The following is a 14416-nucleotide window of genomic DNA, read 5'->3' on the forward strand; positions in this document are numbered from 1 at the left end:
TAAAAACATGATATGAGTGTAGACTCTATGGAGAGCTGTTACATATTAATCCATGAATGAGATTGGTCTGAAATTTTATCATTTTGTTCATTCAGCTGCATTTATATAGTCTCAGATTATTGTGCTCCTCACAGGAGATGAAAGATGTTTAAAACTGCCCTGACAGCTCTTATTCTCTTAGAGGAGATAGATATATGAGAAACTAATTTTAGTGTGGTTAGTTTGAAAATGAAGTGTGTATTGAACATTATTGGGAGTACAGGGGAAGGAAGCTCTCACTGACTTTACCACTAAATAGGATATAAGAAGTTATCTCATAAGTTACAAAAGTAAATTTTTGAAGCAGACAGCATCCTATGAAGATTCTTTGTGTGCAAAGCCATGAAGCTGTAAAAGATGACCCAGTTCATCCCATAACAAACACTGCAGAACAGTCTAACGAGAAATAATGTTCACAAATTTTAGACTCTTTCTGCTGGGCATTGTGGTACATCAGTATCACTTTTTAGTTGATCATAAATACAAAGTTGATCATAAATACTAAAGTAAGTTGATCATAAATACTAAAATGTTATGAGAGAATTCAGTATATTTTTTGAGGGTCTTGACAGTTCTCAGACCATAAAAGCTTTTAAAGGATATTTTGAAAACATTTAAAAGATAATTAGGATGACGTGAGTACAATGTTTAAAATATTTTAATGTGTTTTTCAGGAACCACTTGGGATAAATGAGCCTCCACATTTGGTATGTTTTAAATCATTCTTAGTTGATAATTGTTGCTTGATTTTCCAAAAACATTTAAACCTTCTCCGTGAGGTCTTTCTGTTTCTCTCAGATAACTTTTACGTATCTGTGAAGCATTGGACTTGGTGCCTGTGAGTAGAAACGAGCTCCGTCTTCATCGGTGACTACTTTGGCAGAACTTGTCGCAGTGTATTTTCTCCCGACATAGCCGCTGCTCTCACTGCTGCAGTTCATTTTCGCCTGTGCCACCTTCTTCCCTATTGGCCGTTCCTTCTTTGTCCCGTTCTCCTTAGGTTAGGCACAGCACAGCAGAGTATGCGATCTCTGGAAGGGCTGACAACATGGCGTAATTGCTTCCTTGAGTTGCTTACTGTGTGTGTGCACGGATTTCTAATACCTATGTCAAATGTTTCTTCACAGTGGATTTGAAACTCTACTTTTTCATTTTTAGTGTGTTAATAGCTTGAATGGAACTGGGTAATACTCTGGATCCTATCTTTTTATTATGTATTGAGGGCTAGAATTTTTGCCCACATAATACTTCTCATAATCATTAATCCCATTTATTGATACAAAAACTAAAATTCAGATTTAAATAGATACTATTTTCACACATATAGAGGTGGTAAGATGGACATTCTCTAGTTTCTGACTCCTTTCACAAAGCCACATTTTCAAGTCAAAGAAGGACATACCGTTATAAGAGGAGCACAGCCATAAAAGGAAGAGACAATGAGAGAGATTGCTTTTGCCAGTTCATTTTAAATAACCACATTCAGAAAAATTGCTGTTAAAAAGCCAAATATAGCGATTATTTTAAAATGACATCTGCTACCTTTATGTAATGCTAAATCTTTCTTGCTGAACGAGTAACTTTTTCATATTCATGTTAATGTTTACGTATTTCAGATCAGCTTACTTTAACCATGTTTCCACTCACAGTGCTTTCAGGATTTATTATTTTCTGATTAGCTTGGGCCTATTGGGAATGTTTCCTTTCTGAATATAATTGTATTTAAAGACACTTCCTGCCAGATCTTTATTTTGAAGTTTTGAAAACGCCCAACTGGATTTTTAAAGCAGCACTGTTTCACATGAATCAAAATAACTTGAGTAAAAAAAGGAAACAGAAATAATTTCAAACTGCACATTTTCTAAGCTTTAAGTGCAGATAAAAAGTCCCATTCTTCTAAGCTCTTTCTCCTCCTCCTGTCTCTGTTGTTTTTCTTTTTCTGGTTTTTGTTTTTAATGGACTTCCTTGTTTGGGGAGAGAACTCGACGGATTTTCTTTATCGTTTTTCCAGTATAACCTGAAGAGAGATGAAGCAGCAGAAAACACCCAGTGAAACTGGCTCCATTTCATTTTTTCTAGATGTAGCTCAGTAATTGGCTTATGAAATAAAAAGTTCTGACAGGTATATGATAGCTGGATATTTGGTAGCATACAGATAAAGCCTCCTTTGTTTACCCAGAATAAAGGCTCCTGTTATTTTCAGTTGACTACATTTTCAAATGTTCTTATTTATCCTACTTGAAGATAAACAGATCTTGATCTATAGGCTAGTTCCATTCTTTAACTGGAAAGTATTTTCTCTTTTCCAGGTAGCTGTGAGTCAGGTTGGGCATATCAGTGGTTTCTGTAAATGGTATTCTTATTTCCCCTGAGTATGTAATTCGGTTACATCTTACAGTTCAGCTAGGGTAGGGGGGATTTTTTATGCTGGTGATTTTAAAGGGAAGCTGAAGCCACGTAAGAGGGGCAGAATGTAGAAAATGCATGTGCATAGGCATTAATATATATCATGAGACTTATGATAGTAAAAATATTTACTGATTATTCTGTAAACATGAGGACATGTCTTGTTTGAAATACTAATAATACTTTGAATTTATTGACAAGACTGTTTTCCTCCTGATGCTAAAGATTAGTCACTAAATCTAATCACCAACCCAAAATATTGATAGTCTTGCTAGAGTTTGTCATCAGTATTAGGAGGCATTTTGTATGTTTTTATTTTTCTGCATGCAAAACAAATACTAAACAGAATGTAGGTTCTCTTCACACTGTGTCTTCCCTAGCAGGTCCTGAATTTTAGAAATCTCAATTGATCAAATCTCATAAAAGTGAATTTAGAGCTGGGGGTTTAGCTCAGTGGCATAAGCACCTGCCTGGCAAGTGCTAGGTCATGAGTTCGATCCCTGGTACCAAAAAAAAAAAAAAAAAAAAAAAAAAGTGAATTTAGTTTTCAGTAGAGATTGTAGTCAAAGTATCATTCTGTAGAAATTCTAACCAATTCCCTTCTTGACCCAATCAAGTAGCATGTGTTCATAGCATCTTTTAAAAAGTTCATTTACAGATGCCATTAAAACTTTTAAGTATTGAGCTTTTTTCCATTTGTACATAATTTTAGTTGAGAAAAGTGAATGATATCTTCTATTGGCTAATTTAGCTTCATTAAATTTTAATATGATCACATAGTCTATAGTAGTTATGGTTATTGTTTTCATGAATGTGATTAGAAAAAATGACAGGTTTAGGCAAGTATCAGTATGATTCAGGAGCAGTCGAGAAAAACATTTCTTTATGATGCAACAACTAGATCACTTTTATGGGATTCAAAGTTTAAAAGTACTCAGGGAGAACTATTTAAAGAACATCTCCCATGAGTGATTAGGGAGATAAAATTATTGTGGACTATGTAATAGACTCAAGAAATACATGAGAGAGTGTAATACAAGATAGGTGTGATGTAACTGAAGAATGGAAGACTTTTTTTTAACAGTCAGCTTGTGTGTATGAGGGAGGCATAAAGGATTAAACAAAGCTTTATTTGGACAGAGAAAAAAGTTTTTGTTAGTATTGGGAAGATAAAAATTGCATTAAAAGATGCTGATACTGTGGATTAAATTGAACATAGCATCTGTGTTTGGACAGTAAGTGCTTGAGTTTTTATTTTTTCATACTAGCTTGAAAAGATCACTACATTTTATTCAAGTGATAATTGCATAGCAAAAAGCATTTCTGTAAAAATCTTCGTCAAAATGATAATAATTTTAGCCTTACAGGGTATTTCTGAAGAGGAAATACCACAATACATATAAAAGGCCACCTGTCATTCAGTGAAAGCCTGGTTTTGTCATTTTTGCTTTTGTTTCCATACGCCTGTGTTTGGGCGGGGATATGGGATTGAGATATGCCCACCTGACACAGAGGGGAGGGGTATCTTTTGTTCATCAGGATGTTTGCCTAGGTTGTAAGCAACCTAGTGCGAGTTATTTTGTACATTTATTCTCTATTAAACTGAAAAGGAAACCGCCACAGTGATTTATCTAGCTTATTTTTCTCAGAATTTAATTTATCTAATGTAAGTGCTATCAAAGTGAGCACAGTGTTGGGTTTTATTCCATCTTCAGAATATCATTATGGTAGTTGTTTTATTCTGAGTCATGTTAAAGGTTAAAATTAGGTAGTACCACCGGAGATATGCTTAATTTACACTGTTAGTAATCTTTAAGAATATTTCATGACTTCATAAGTCTTAAACTTAGCAGTACAGTGGTGCCTCTGTTCACAACTTCTTTCCAGGATTCTGGTTACAGAATTCATTCCACAGTTCTTGTTGCAACCAAACTGACCAGAGGTACCACTATATAAAATTAAGTCAACGGACTAGTAGTGAGTCAGGTAGTCTCTATTCCTATGTTTTTCTAGTTTTTACTGTGTATTTAGATAGTGTTTGCACTGAGAGATATTTCTCTGTATATTTGGAGATAAAAAGCAGTAATGTAAACCTTACATTAAGATAAACAAAAGGTAAGTTTTGGGCCGTTTTTTCCCAATCCTGTATGTCTTCCAGAAGGACCCTGCAGAAGCTTTTAAATCTTATCTTCTTAATGTGAGAAATCCCCTTGGCTTAAATGCTTCAAATACCAATTATGTGGTTTCACAACAGGAAGTCAGTGTTGTTCAGGCCACAGCTGGTTTGGGGGCGGGGGCGGTTCTTTTATTTCCCTTGTTTGGGTTGGTTTTGATATCAGACCAAGCGAAGTCAGAGCAAAATTAGACCCAAGAAACAATTTGTGTAAGAAGACCCTTAGGAAGGTGGCCGAGGTAAACAGCTGCTGCTCTGCTTGGGGAAGCTCTGATCTTGTCAGCACAAGCAGAAGAGGTGCTGCTGTGGATCACTCGCTGGTGCCTGCTTGCAGGCCTGTCAGTGTAGGGTGCCCCTGTGGGCTGTGCTATTTCAGGTCTCCAGTGTGTTATGAAATATTTATGGGATCATTAATTTTTTTAAAATTTTGATCTAAAGCCACCAGAGTTGCAGATTATTATTTCTGTGTTGTAAAGTGAACTGTTTCAAGATTTCATCGATTTTTCTTGAAAACCAAAAGACTAAAGTAGAAAGTGTAATGGTAAATAGCTGTAAGATGCCCATTTAAAGTAGTCTTATCAGAAAAGTCAAATCTTGTAAACTGAAATACCTGACACAAATGTCTACCGTCTCCTCCTACACTCATATTCTTTATTCTCTATTAACTGTGGATCAAAAAGACTTGGAGAAAGAAGAGCATGCCAACTTTCTTTTGTGTTTGCTGCTTATTTTGTGTATTGATCTCACCATAGAGGATAATACTGTATGATACAATAGAAAACAAATTTTAGTGGAGGAATTCTGACTTACTAAAACAGGTAGAATTATTTTCCAGGCATTTGTGTCTTTAGGGAGAATGTTACTGTTTTAACAAATTCATTAATAATAGATGAAAACATGTCTGATATCTTTGTGAATTTTTATAGATATATGAAATTAAAGTTTTATTTACTTGTGACAGTATTAGTTATTTTCTATTAATTATTATTATGTTGTTATTCTTGTAGCTGAAAGCATTCAGTAAACCAGGGTTCCAAGGTGAATGCATAGATTATACAAAAGAAATTTATGATTTGACTTCATTCATGCCATGTTCTTTTAAAGTTCTTCGGGGTTGGTGAGTATACTTTCTCAGTATTACATTTTGCTGTATGTGATTGTAAGAGATGAAATATACTTTTTTATTTAATATACATAGCACCAAATTTACCATCTTACATTTTTAAGTACATAGTTCAGTGGTATCTCAGTGTTTCAAATATCTGCCTTATACCCTATTAGAATCTTTTTATTTGTCCTTCAAAATATCTTGAGTAAGTCAGTTTTCCTTTCTTGTTTCTTGAAGCGGTAGAGACCAAGAGCTCCTGGTTTTCACTGAAGGAACTTTAGAGTCTCTCAATGACTTCCAGCTTCACTGTCCACTTAACTTTGAGTATTTACCACAGACGAGTCAGAGTCCAATTATTTTGTCCCAAAATCCAGTTTCATATTTTTACTAATCTGCTTTTAATTCCCCCACTCACTCCCTGGTACCAGAAAGCTACGTTCAGCTCCTGGTTTTCTAGGCTTTATCATCTTTTCCTTTTTCCTCTCCATTCTTTCTTGTGTCCTTTTACTCTCCCAATCCTTCCTTCATCATGTACTCAGCCATTCCTTTTTCTCCTTACTTCCTGTATCAGAAGTTGGCGAACTTTTTCTGTAAAGATGCAGATAGTGAGTGTTTCCTACTGTTGGTTGAATGGATTCTCTTCTGCTGCTTTTAATACTGTGGTCAAAGCAGGGAAGCAGCCACAGACAATATAAATGCATAGGCATGGCTCTGTCTCAGTGAAATTTTACTTTCACATATAGGAATTGGAATTACATCTAATATGTAAATGTCATGAAATAGTCTTCTTTTTAATTTTTAAAACAATTTAAAAATATGTGAACCAAGCTAATGTGGTGGACGCTATGAAAGTAGGCATTGGGGCTTTAGGGTGCTAACCCTGATCTATATCAGAGATTGTAGTTCTGTGGTAAACCTAACCAGCAGATGTTATTTGGTCAGGTTACACGCTATGTTAGAATGTTTTTCATATCAAGATTTAGGTTTTGGATATATTATTTCACAAATCTGTTTTCCAGTGAGAAAGATTTCAATTTCAGCAATAATTGTTTATTATCAAATGAGTGACACAGCCACTATCAATCCCATTTTTTTTCCCTCACCTGTTAAAGTACTCATTTGCATTACCTGCCTGGCCACCTGCAGATATATTCATTTGTGTCCCCTGCTTAATCCAAATATATCCTTTAAATTTTAATATAAACCATTCCCTTTGTTCACTTTGATTCAACCTAACTTAAGCAGTCATTTATTTCCTATAGCTCTTCTGATTTGATCTTTGTATTTACTACTCTCTTAATACTTCCAGAGTATGAGTTTCACAGATTAAAACATATAAAATAAAGCATTATAAATTAAATAGACTATCTATACCTCCTTAGAAAAAAAAGTAAAATATGTACTGATGACCCATAGTAATTTCTGTACTATTATTTGGCTTTGAGTTTCTTCATTAAAATAAAATATTTTGTAAGATATATTTTCTGATAAACAGAATTATTGGGGGTTTTCTGGAAGAAAATCTTTTATTATCTAGGAAATCTACAACTATAGCTTTAGTAAAGAATTTAAGGACCATGAAAGTTGTGTAAGTAGTTGGAGCATTTGAGAGACCTGTATCTGAGCCCATTTCTACCACTGCCCAGCTGTGGAATCTTCAGCAAGTTGGGTCACCTGTCTGGTTCCTCATCTCTAGAGGAAAGATGATAGGTACCTGTCTCAAATGATTTTTGACAACTAAATAAAATAATGCACATGAAAGACATGGCCCTGTATCTAAGGAATTGAAAACTCTTGATAAATGCTAGCTGAAAAATTCTTCTTATGTAGAAAATATGACAGTAAATTATGCCAGAGGGCATTTCTATGGTAATTCAAAGTTAACCTGGCTGATATATAGTACAGTTCTACTGATCTTAAAATATAGAGCTGAAACTGAAACCCACCAAAACTAAATTAGTAATAGAAATTAATTTTTCCTTGGGACCCTTTTCAAAAGAGAATGTCTTATTAACTGGGCTTTGTGAGTGTTGTAATGAAGATTACTTACCAAAGGATTTTTTTTTTTTAAATTTTTGTTAGTAGGGGCTGGGGATTTAGCTCAGAGATATAAGTGCCTACCTGTAAGCATGGGGTTTCAAGTTCAATCCCTGGTACTGGAAAAAAAAATCTGTTAACTATCTCATGTGTGGTGATACATATTCCTTGTAGGTTTGTAGAAGTCTAGCTCCTTTACATATTCCTTGTAGGTTTGTAGAAGTCTAGCTCCTATACCCATCTAGGCTGAATCATTAAAAGATCATTGAATGAATAAATAAAAAGTTTAATTTTTACCAAAAGAACTTCTAATTTTTTCATATACTTAATCATCCCCATAGTTTGATTCCATGATGTTGCATAGGAAGGCACTAAATGAAAGCATGTCTTTAGCACAAAGCAGATATCTTTTTATTTCAAATCTTAGCCCCATCTTTTAATAGGTGGGAGAATCTTGGACAGATCACCAAAACTTTCTGATCTTTAGTTTTGTTGCCTATAAAACTGAGGATATGTTTTTAAATTATAGAACTTTTGACATTAATGAAATCATACATTTGAAGTTCTAATATGTAAGCAGTCAATAAATGATAATGGTGGTTATTTTATTAACTGCTGCTGATCAGCGCCTGGTTTGTACAGCATGATGAAGAGCCCTCATTGCCAGCTGACTGTAATTTCACTGGATTTCTGCTTGTTTTACAGCTGGCTCCTCTGTTACCAAGAGGACATGTTCTGTAATCAGTGTGTTTTAGAAGAAGGCCTCTATGCTGACCTTACTTCTTGTGGCTGCCCAACATCTAGAGTTACATCCCTTAAGCCTATTGACTATGTAAGTACTTTGCTGTAATTGCAAGACCCTCTTCCTTGTCCAGTTTAGATGTGTAAGTACCTAGAGTGCTTGAAAGACTTGGATGTGAGCCTAGTTCTACTACTTCCCAGCTATGCAGCCTTAGTCAAACTGGGTCATCTTTGTGAACTTCAGCCTCACCACCTGTTCAGGAAAAATAGTAATACCTGCCCCAAAGGATTCTTATAAGAACTAAATGAAGTAATGTATGTGGAGGGATCAACTCCCTCAATAAAGGATGGAAGACTTGAAAGAAACATTACAAGGGGAAATATCAAATAATTGACTTATTGATTATAAAATTAAAGTCTGTTCGTGAAATCCAAACAAGACACAATTGGTATTTTCTTACAGTTTCTCCCCCTTCTCTCCTTTCCTGTCTTTTCTATAAATGGGAGCGTATGAAATATGCTGTTTTACACCATTCCTTACTTTGTATTTGCTGCTGAAGAACCTATCTTAGCAATCATTCCATGAAGAGATCTTCATTCTTACAGCTACGTAAGATTCCTGTGAATGTACCATAATTTATTTAACCAATTTTCTCTTCAAGAGCAGGTAAATGGCTTGCTAGTTTTCACTATTCCAAACACTGATACAAGGAATAATTCTTTCACAAGCCATTTCTGTCTGATGCAACTATGTTTTACTGGTCTCTTGTATGAGCCAATTGTTTTTGATGTTTACTTACTGTTATTTGACTGTCTATATTCCCTGCTGGTACTTTGCTGCTTCTACGTATCAAGTTATAGATACTTCAGCCCAATCTTAGTCCTCACTTGAAAAGTCTTTAAAGACACCCCGTTAGCAATAAACCTGTCTCTGCCCTGTCAGACTGGTGGTGGGGAAAGAAGGCAGCTCAGTGAACAGGACAAAACACTGGAAGCGTTTGTCTCTGGCTGGCCTCTCTGCTAGCTAACTAATTCTATATGTCACTGTGCTACCACGCTCAATTCATCTCTTTCTCGCTTGCTTTGTGGAGTGCCTTCCTCTTTTCTCTTACCCTTCAGATACACTGCATCCTTTGAGACTGAGTTCACACACCATCACATACATACAGCCCCCTTGATTCCTCTTTCCTGATGCTAAATATAATCAAGCCTTTTACTAAGTACTCTCACAGGATATATTTTTGTACTTTGGATTACAATACAGTATCTGTGTAGTCCTAATTTAGCTAATAGTTTTCTAATGCTCAATGCAAGGATGTCGCCTTGTTTTGATTTCTTCTCCCCCAGAAATCTCTTAGTGCTTTGCATATACTAACGAATGAAGAAGAACAATATTAATTCTATTCTTGTCGGGCATGATGAGTTGATGTAATACTTAATTTTAATGGAGAAATTACCCCAGTCTCTGTGCATCCTAGTTGTTTTTAAAATTAAGTATGCTTTTTAATCTCCTTCCTAGAAATATAAGAGCATTAGAACTATGAGGTCTTGTATTGCATGCAACTGCTTTGATATTCTGGGAAACAAGGGTGCCATTTTTTTCTATGTTTATTCTGTTGCCAGCCGGAAGCACCAGTATATGGTCACCATTGTGGCACCACAAGACCTTAATATGTAATTTGGGACCAGGTGTCTCTTTTTATTTTCATTATAAGATGAAGATTACTTTCTTGGTAACTTCAAGTTGCAAAATGAACCCAAATTATTAATAGAATCTAATCTCTCCAGTGTAGTTTTGACAACATGTTTAGAAGGTAAAACAGTAAATGTACTCGAGAACCTGATGGATGCAGGACACCCTGAGTTCCAATTGTAATGTCACTAAAGGATGGCTAACTCTAGGTGATACTTTTTCTTTTTTGGCTATTAGGTTTTTGAAGAGCCTTCTATCAGCCTCTTTGCTCTAGAACATTGTGAAGGAAGAGAGTTACATCTTGAGGAGGCTGTAAACTCTGTTTTGAACAAGGACCTGCATTTTTATACCCAGTCTGTATGGGTGAAAAGTGGACTGTAAGTACAAAGGAAGTGCATTTCCCCATTGCATTTTCTTAATCTGATCGTGTTCTTACTCCTTTCATCTTTCAGTGTAGTGACAGTAGTTTAAATAAGATAAAACTAAACAGTTTCCATTATGGAGTAGCAGCAGTGGCCTGGGAAAAGAGGGGCTTCCACCTCATCAGAACATGTCAGAGTAGGTCAGCCAGATTTCTTTTAGGAGAAATTTTGTTAAACCAGGAATTTAAATGGTGAAGGTTTGAAAGACTATTTGGTTGTACTTTGACAGCATGTTGATTAGCAGTTTTCTCCTGTGTACTCACTGTATTATGGCAAGGAGTGGCTGACCTAGCCTGCCTACCAGTGTTTGTTCATTTAGTGATCAGAGTGGATCCAGACTGCACAGGGTCTGTACTTCCGCAATTTGGGAAGCTGCCTTTAGGGAAAAAAATTGAAATTATTAATATAGAAATTAGTATTGACATTGCATATGATTATTTATAACAGAAACGGTGAGAGGTCTGCAAGCAGCCCTAAGGTGGGAGCTGTCTCTGCCTCTCAGGCCATTTCTAAATTGTTTGCTGTATATATTCGCTTACATCCACCCTTGTGCTGCTGGCGCTTTGTGACCAAAACTCAAAACCACACACATAGCTTACAGTGGTTAATATAAAAATGGCTGTTTTTATTTTTATAAATTATTGATAGTTCTTTAAATATGTGACAATCGGCAATAAGAAAGATAATATGAAGAGTCAGCTGTTACATTAATGGCTTTTTAAATACGTGCATAATAATTTAAATTTTGTTCTGCACATCATTTCACATGGATGGTATTTATTAAAATAAGCTGATTTACTCTTAAGCATAAGATTCTATTTAGTGATTAAGTACATTTGAAGTGAATTTCACATCCCTGTGTTACAGGATTTTCACAGCACTCATACATTTTCTCTACATTGTGGAGTGAAATTTGTATTTGACTTACAAATGAAAATTTCTCCCCTTACTTTTACTCTTTTCAGAAATACTGATGCAATTTTAAATCAGATATTTGTATTATCTTTGGGTTATCATCTATCTGACTCATTTCTATGTAAGCGAATTGGTAAACAGATTCAAGAATACTGAAGTCTGTCTATAAAGATTTTCCTAAGCTACAAGCTTACAGGATACCATTTAATGCATAGCCAACTATCATAGCGACAAGTTGTATTTTCTTAAAAACCCTTTGGTATGTTGTATCTTTGATCTGTGAAGGTAATGAGAACCATGCTTTAATGCACCATCCTATACTTTTCCACTTGTGGAACTCATTACAATCAAGATATAATTAGGTACAGTAACTTAAAATCTTGCCTAGGTTTTATAATGGAAACTTCTCTGCCCATTTAAAGAATTTGTGCGGATGGAGAGGCCATTGAGCCTGTCCGTGGCCAGGTCTGCCTTTGTGTGCATCTGATGGATGATATTTGTGTAGGCAGATCTAAACCCTGCTTTTTTGTTAGAAAAAGTATGCAACTTTTAAAAATTACAAACTAGAAGTTGTAAAAGAATAAACTGAAAATACAGGGCACTTTTAGAGATCTTCTGTATTCACTTTCCCTGCTGCTTTCTTGCAGATGGATAGCTTATGAAGGATCCAATTTCTTGGGAAGACAAATCTTACTTGAGCCTAATGAGATCCCAAATTGGACAGCATTCAGTGGCTGGAAAACAATTGGTTCTCTTCGTCCCATGAAGCAGGTAAGGAAGTGAGACACTTAAGATCCAGAATATCTTCATTTGTCTTGTAAAAAGGTCGTAAGCCAAATCTGAATATTGTCCACTTAATTTAGTTTGCCATTTATGTAAGAGGAGGTGAGTAAATAGGCAGGGATTTTAGCCCTGGGACCAGTTTTATTTACCAAGTTCACTTTTCATGGAAAAATAACATTGTACACTGTGTGGCAAACAGTGGAAACAAGACTGGACTTTGATACTCTGTTAGTTTTACTTTCTTAGCATTTAGATTTTTTACCTACTTATATAATAAAGTTGGATCCTGGCAGTTTAATTAAAATAATATTTATTGCACATTTACTGCTGTAAATCTTCTGTTAAAATCTTCCCGCTGCACTTAGGATACAGTCCTCACAATCAGTTGGCCTGTGTAGTAAGACTCCCCCTGCTTCTCCAACTTCTTCCCACCTGTCTCCTCACCAACATGGCTGTGTCACGTGTGCCCAAGTGCAGAATGCTGTCAACAAGGCTGTGCCCTGCGTAGAACGTTCTTTGTCATTCTTTGCTTGGCTAGTCATCCTTCTGAATTCAATGTGTCAGGTCCTAACCGATACCTTCTATCCTCTCTCTCAGTCTAAATGGTACCAGAGAAGACTTGGTCCTTTTTCTGCAGCACACTACATTAGAACTATGAAAGAACCACTGGCTGGAATTGCTCTAGGTCTGTTGAAAAGGTCATCAGGTGCAATAATTGTGCATATTTTGCTTACTGCTCTGTCCCTAGTACCAGTCACAATGTCTGGCACTTTGTAGGAACTCAGGGATTGTTTAAGGAATTAATGTTAAAATGAATGAATAAATATTTGTTGCCATGAAATGTGTAATGGAAGATAGAAGGGTAGGTATGATTTTTGCCTAATTAGAGCTTATATTTTTGTTGGGTAAACATGTTCAAATCAAAGCTGTAACACAAAATGCAAAATAGTATATGATTGTCAAAAAGCTATAGGCCGTATCTGGGTCAAAAAAGTAAAGTACCAGTCTGTGTAGACCTGGTGAGATAGTTTCATAGGAGACAGAAAATCCAAGCAAGTCTGTCAAGTATGATGCTTGGTAGATGTGCCACTTAATCTCTTTAGAAATACTTTCTCACTGGATTTTGACAGAAGTCCTTTGAATAGGAATTATTATTCCCGTTTGTCCTAAAAGTAAGACACAGAGAGGAAAAGCACAGATAACCCATGTATTAGACTCAAGATTTTAACCTATATCCCTTGTTCTAAAATCTGTGGTCTTAAGCAACATGATTTACTGTCATCCAAAATAAGATCAGCATTTACAGGTTGCCACCATTTATTCCAGGAAAGTGTAGCACAGTGGCTGTATGTGCTGAGGCACAGATGTCTTATGGTCTTCTCTTGCTGTCTCCTTCACACACAGACACACATGCACAATGCTCACTCTCACCACCCTTGTATCTCTTGGTTCAGATCTTGGCTCTGCCATTTGCAAGCTGTGTAATTTTGGCGAATCACTTTTCTTGGCACCTTCAGTTTCTTATTGGTGAAACAGTGACCACTGTTTACATCTCATTGTGTGAATTAATGTATGCAGAGGCTCTCCCACAACCTTACTCATGCTACTATGCCAGTACATTTTTCCTGAAGGGTATTATTCATGATGTCCCCTGAGGAGACTCAGTGGTGCGCTACTGAAGTACCCCAAAACACAAGTGACTTTCCTGGCACAAAGTGTGCAGTTGAGGATCTCCTCACCTGTCCATCTTGTTGTCAACGCATGGGATGATGAGTAACCCACTGAAAAGGCATACGGAAAAGCAAGGTAGAAGTAGCTTTCACCAACTACATAATCATTTAATCCTGTTTCAAAAACTTTAGTAGCCAAGCTTAACACTAAACATTTTCCTGTGTCTCCCTGCCCTGCCCCAGGCCTAGGCCTCAAGTGAACTGCACTACCAGATCCGTCTTTCTCAGTTTTGAGTGGTGGCTCCCTACTACGCAAGGGAGCCCCTCCCCACTGTTCAGGACCCTGAGATAAAGAATGATGAGACTAGCCTGTAATTTTACAAGGAACTTTTCTGACAGTAGAAATGATATACTTGCATTGCATTTTAG

The 14416-nt window shown here is 36.1% G+C and overlaps 1 protein-coding gene across 1 annotated transcript in view; it reads left to right on the forward strand.

Annotated features, from left to right (window-relative positions):
• The window catches only part of Crybg3 (crystallin beta-gamma domain containing 3), an 86616-nt gene that overhangs the window by 66307 nt on the left and 5893 nt on the right, over nt 1–14416 (forward strand). The window contains exons 15-19 of the mRNA XM_063224804.1: nt 714–746; nt 5626–5735; nt 8469–8595; nt 10435–10574; nt 12182–12305. Of these exons, the coding sequence (XP_063080874.1) occupies nt 714–746; nt 5626–5735; nt 8469–8595; nt 10435–10574; nt 12182–12305 (534 nt within the window). The remainder of the gene's footprint in view (nt 1–713; nt 747–5625; nt 5736–8468; nt 8596–10434; nt 10575–12181; nt 12306–14416) is intronic.

The sequence above is a fragment of the Cavia porcellus genome, unplaced genomic scaffold, assembly GCF_034190915.1.
Source record: "Cavia porcellus strain 051 isolate PalLab524CR breed Dunkin Hartley unplaced genomic scaffold, mCavPor4.1 scaffold_15, whole genome shotgun sequence".
Lineage (NCBI taxonomy): Eukaryota > Metazoa > Chordata > Mammalia > Rodentia > Caviidae > Cavia > Cavia porcellus.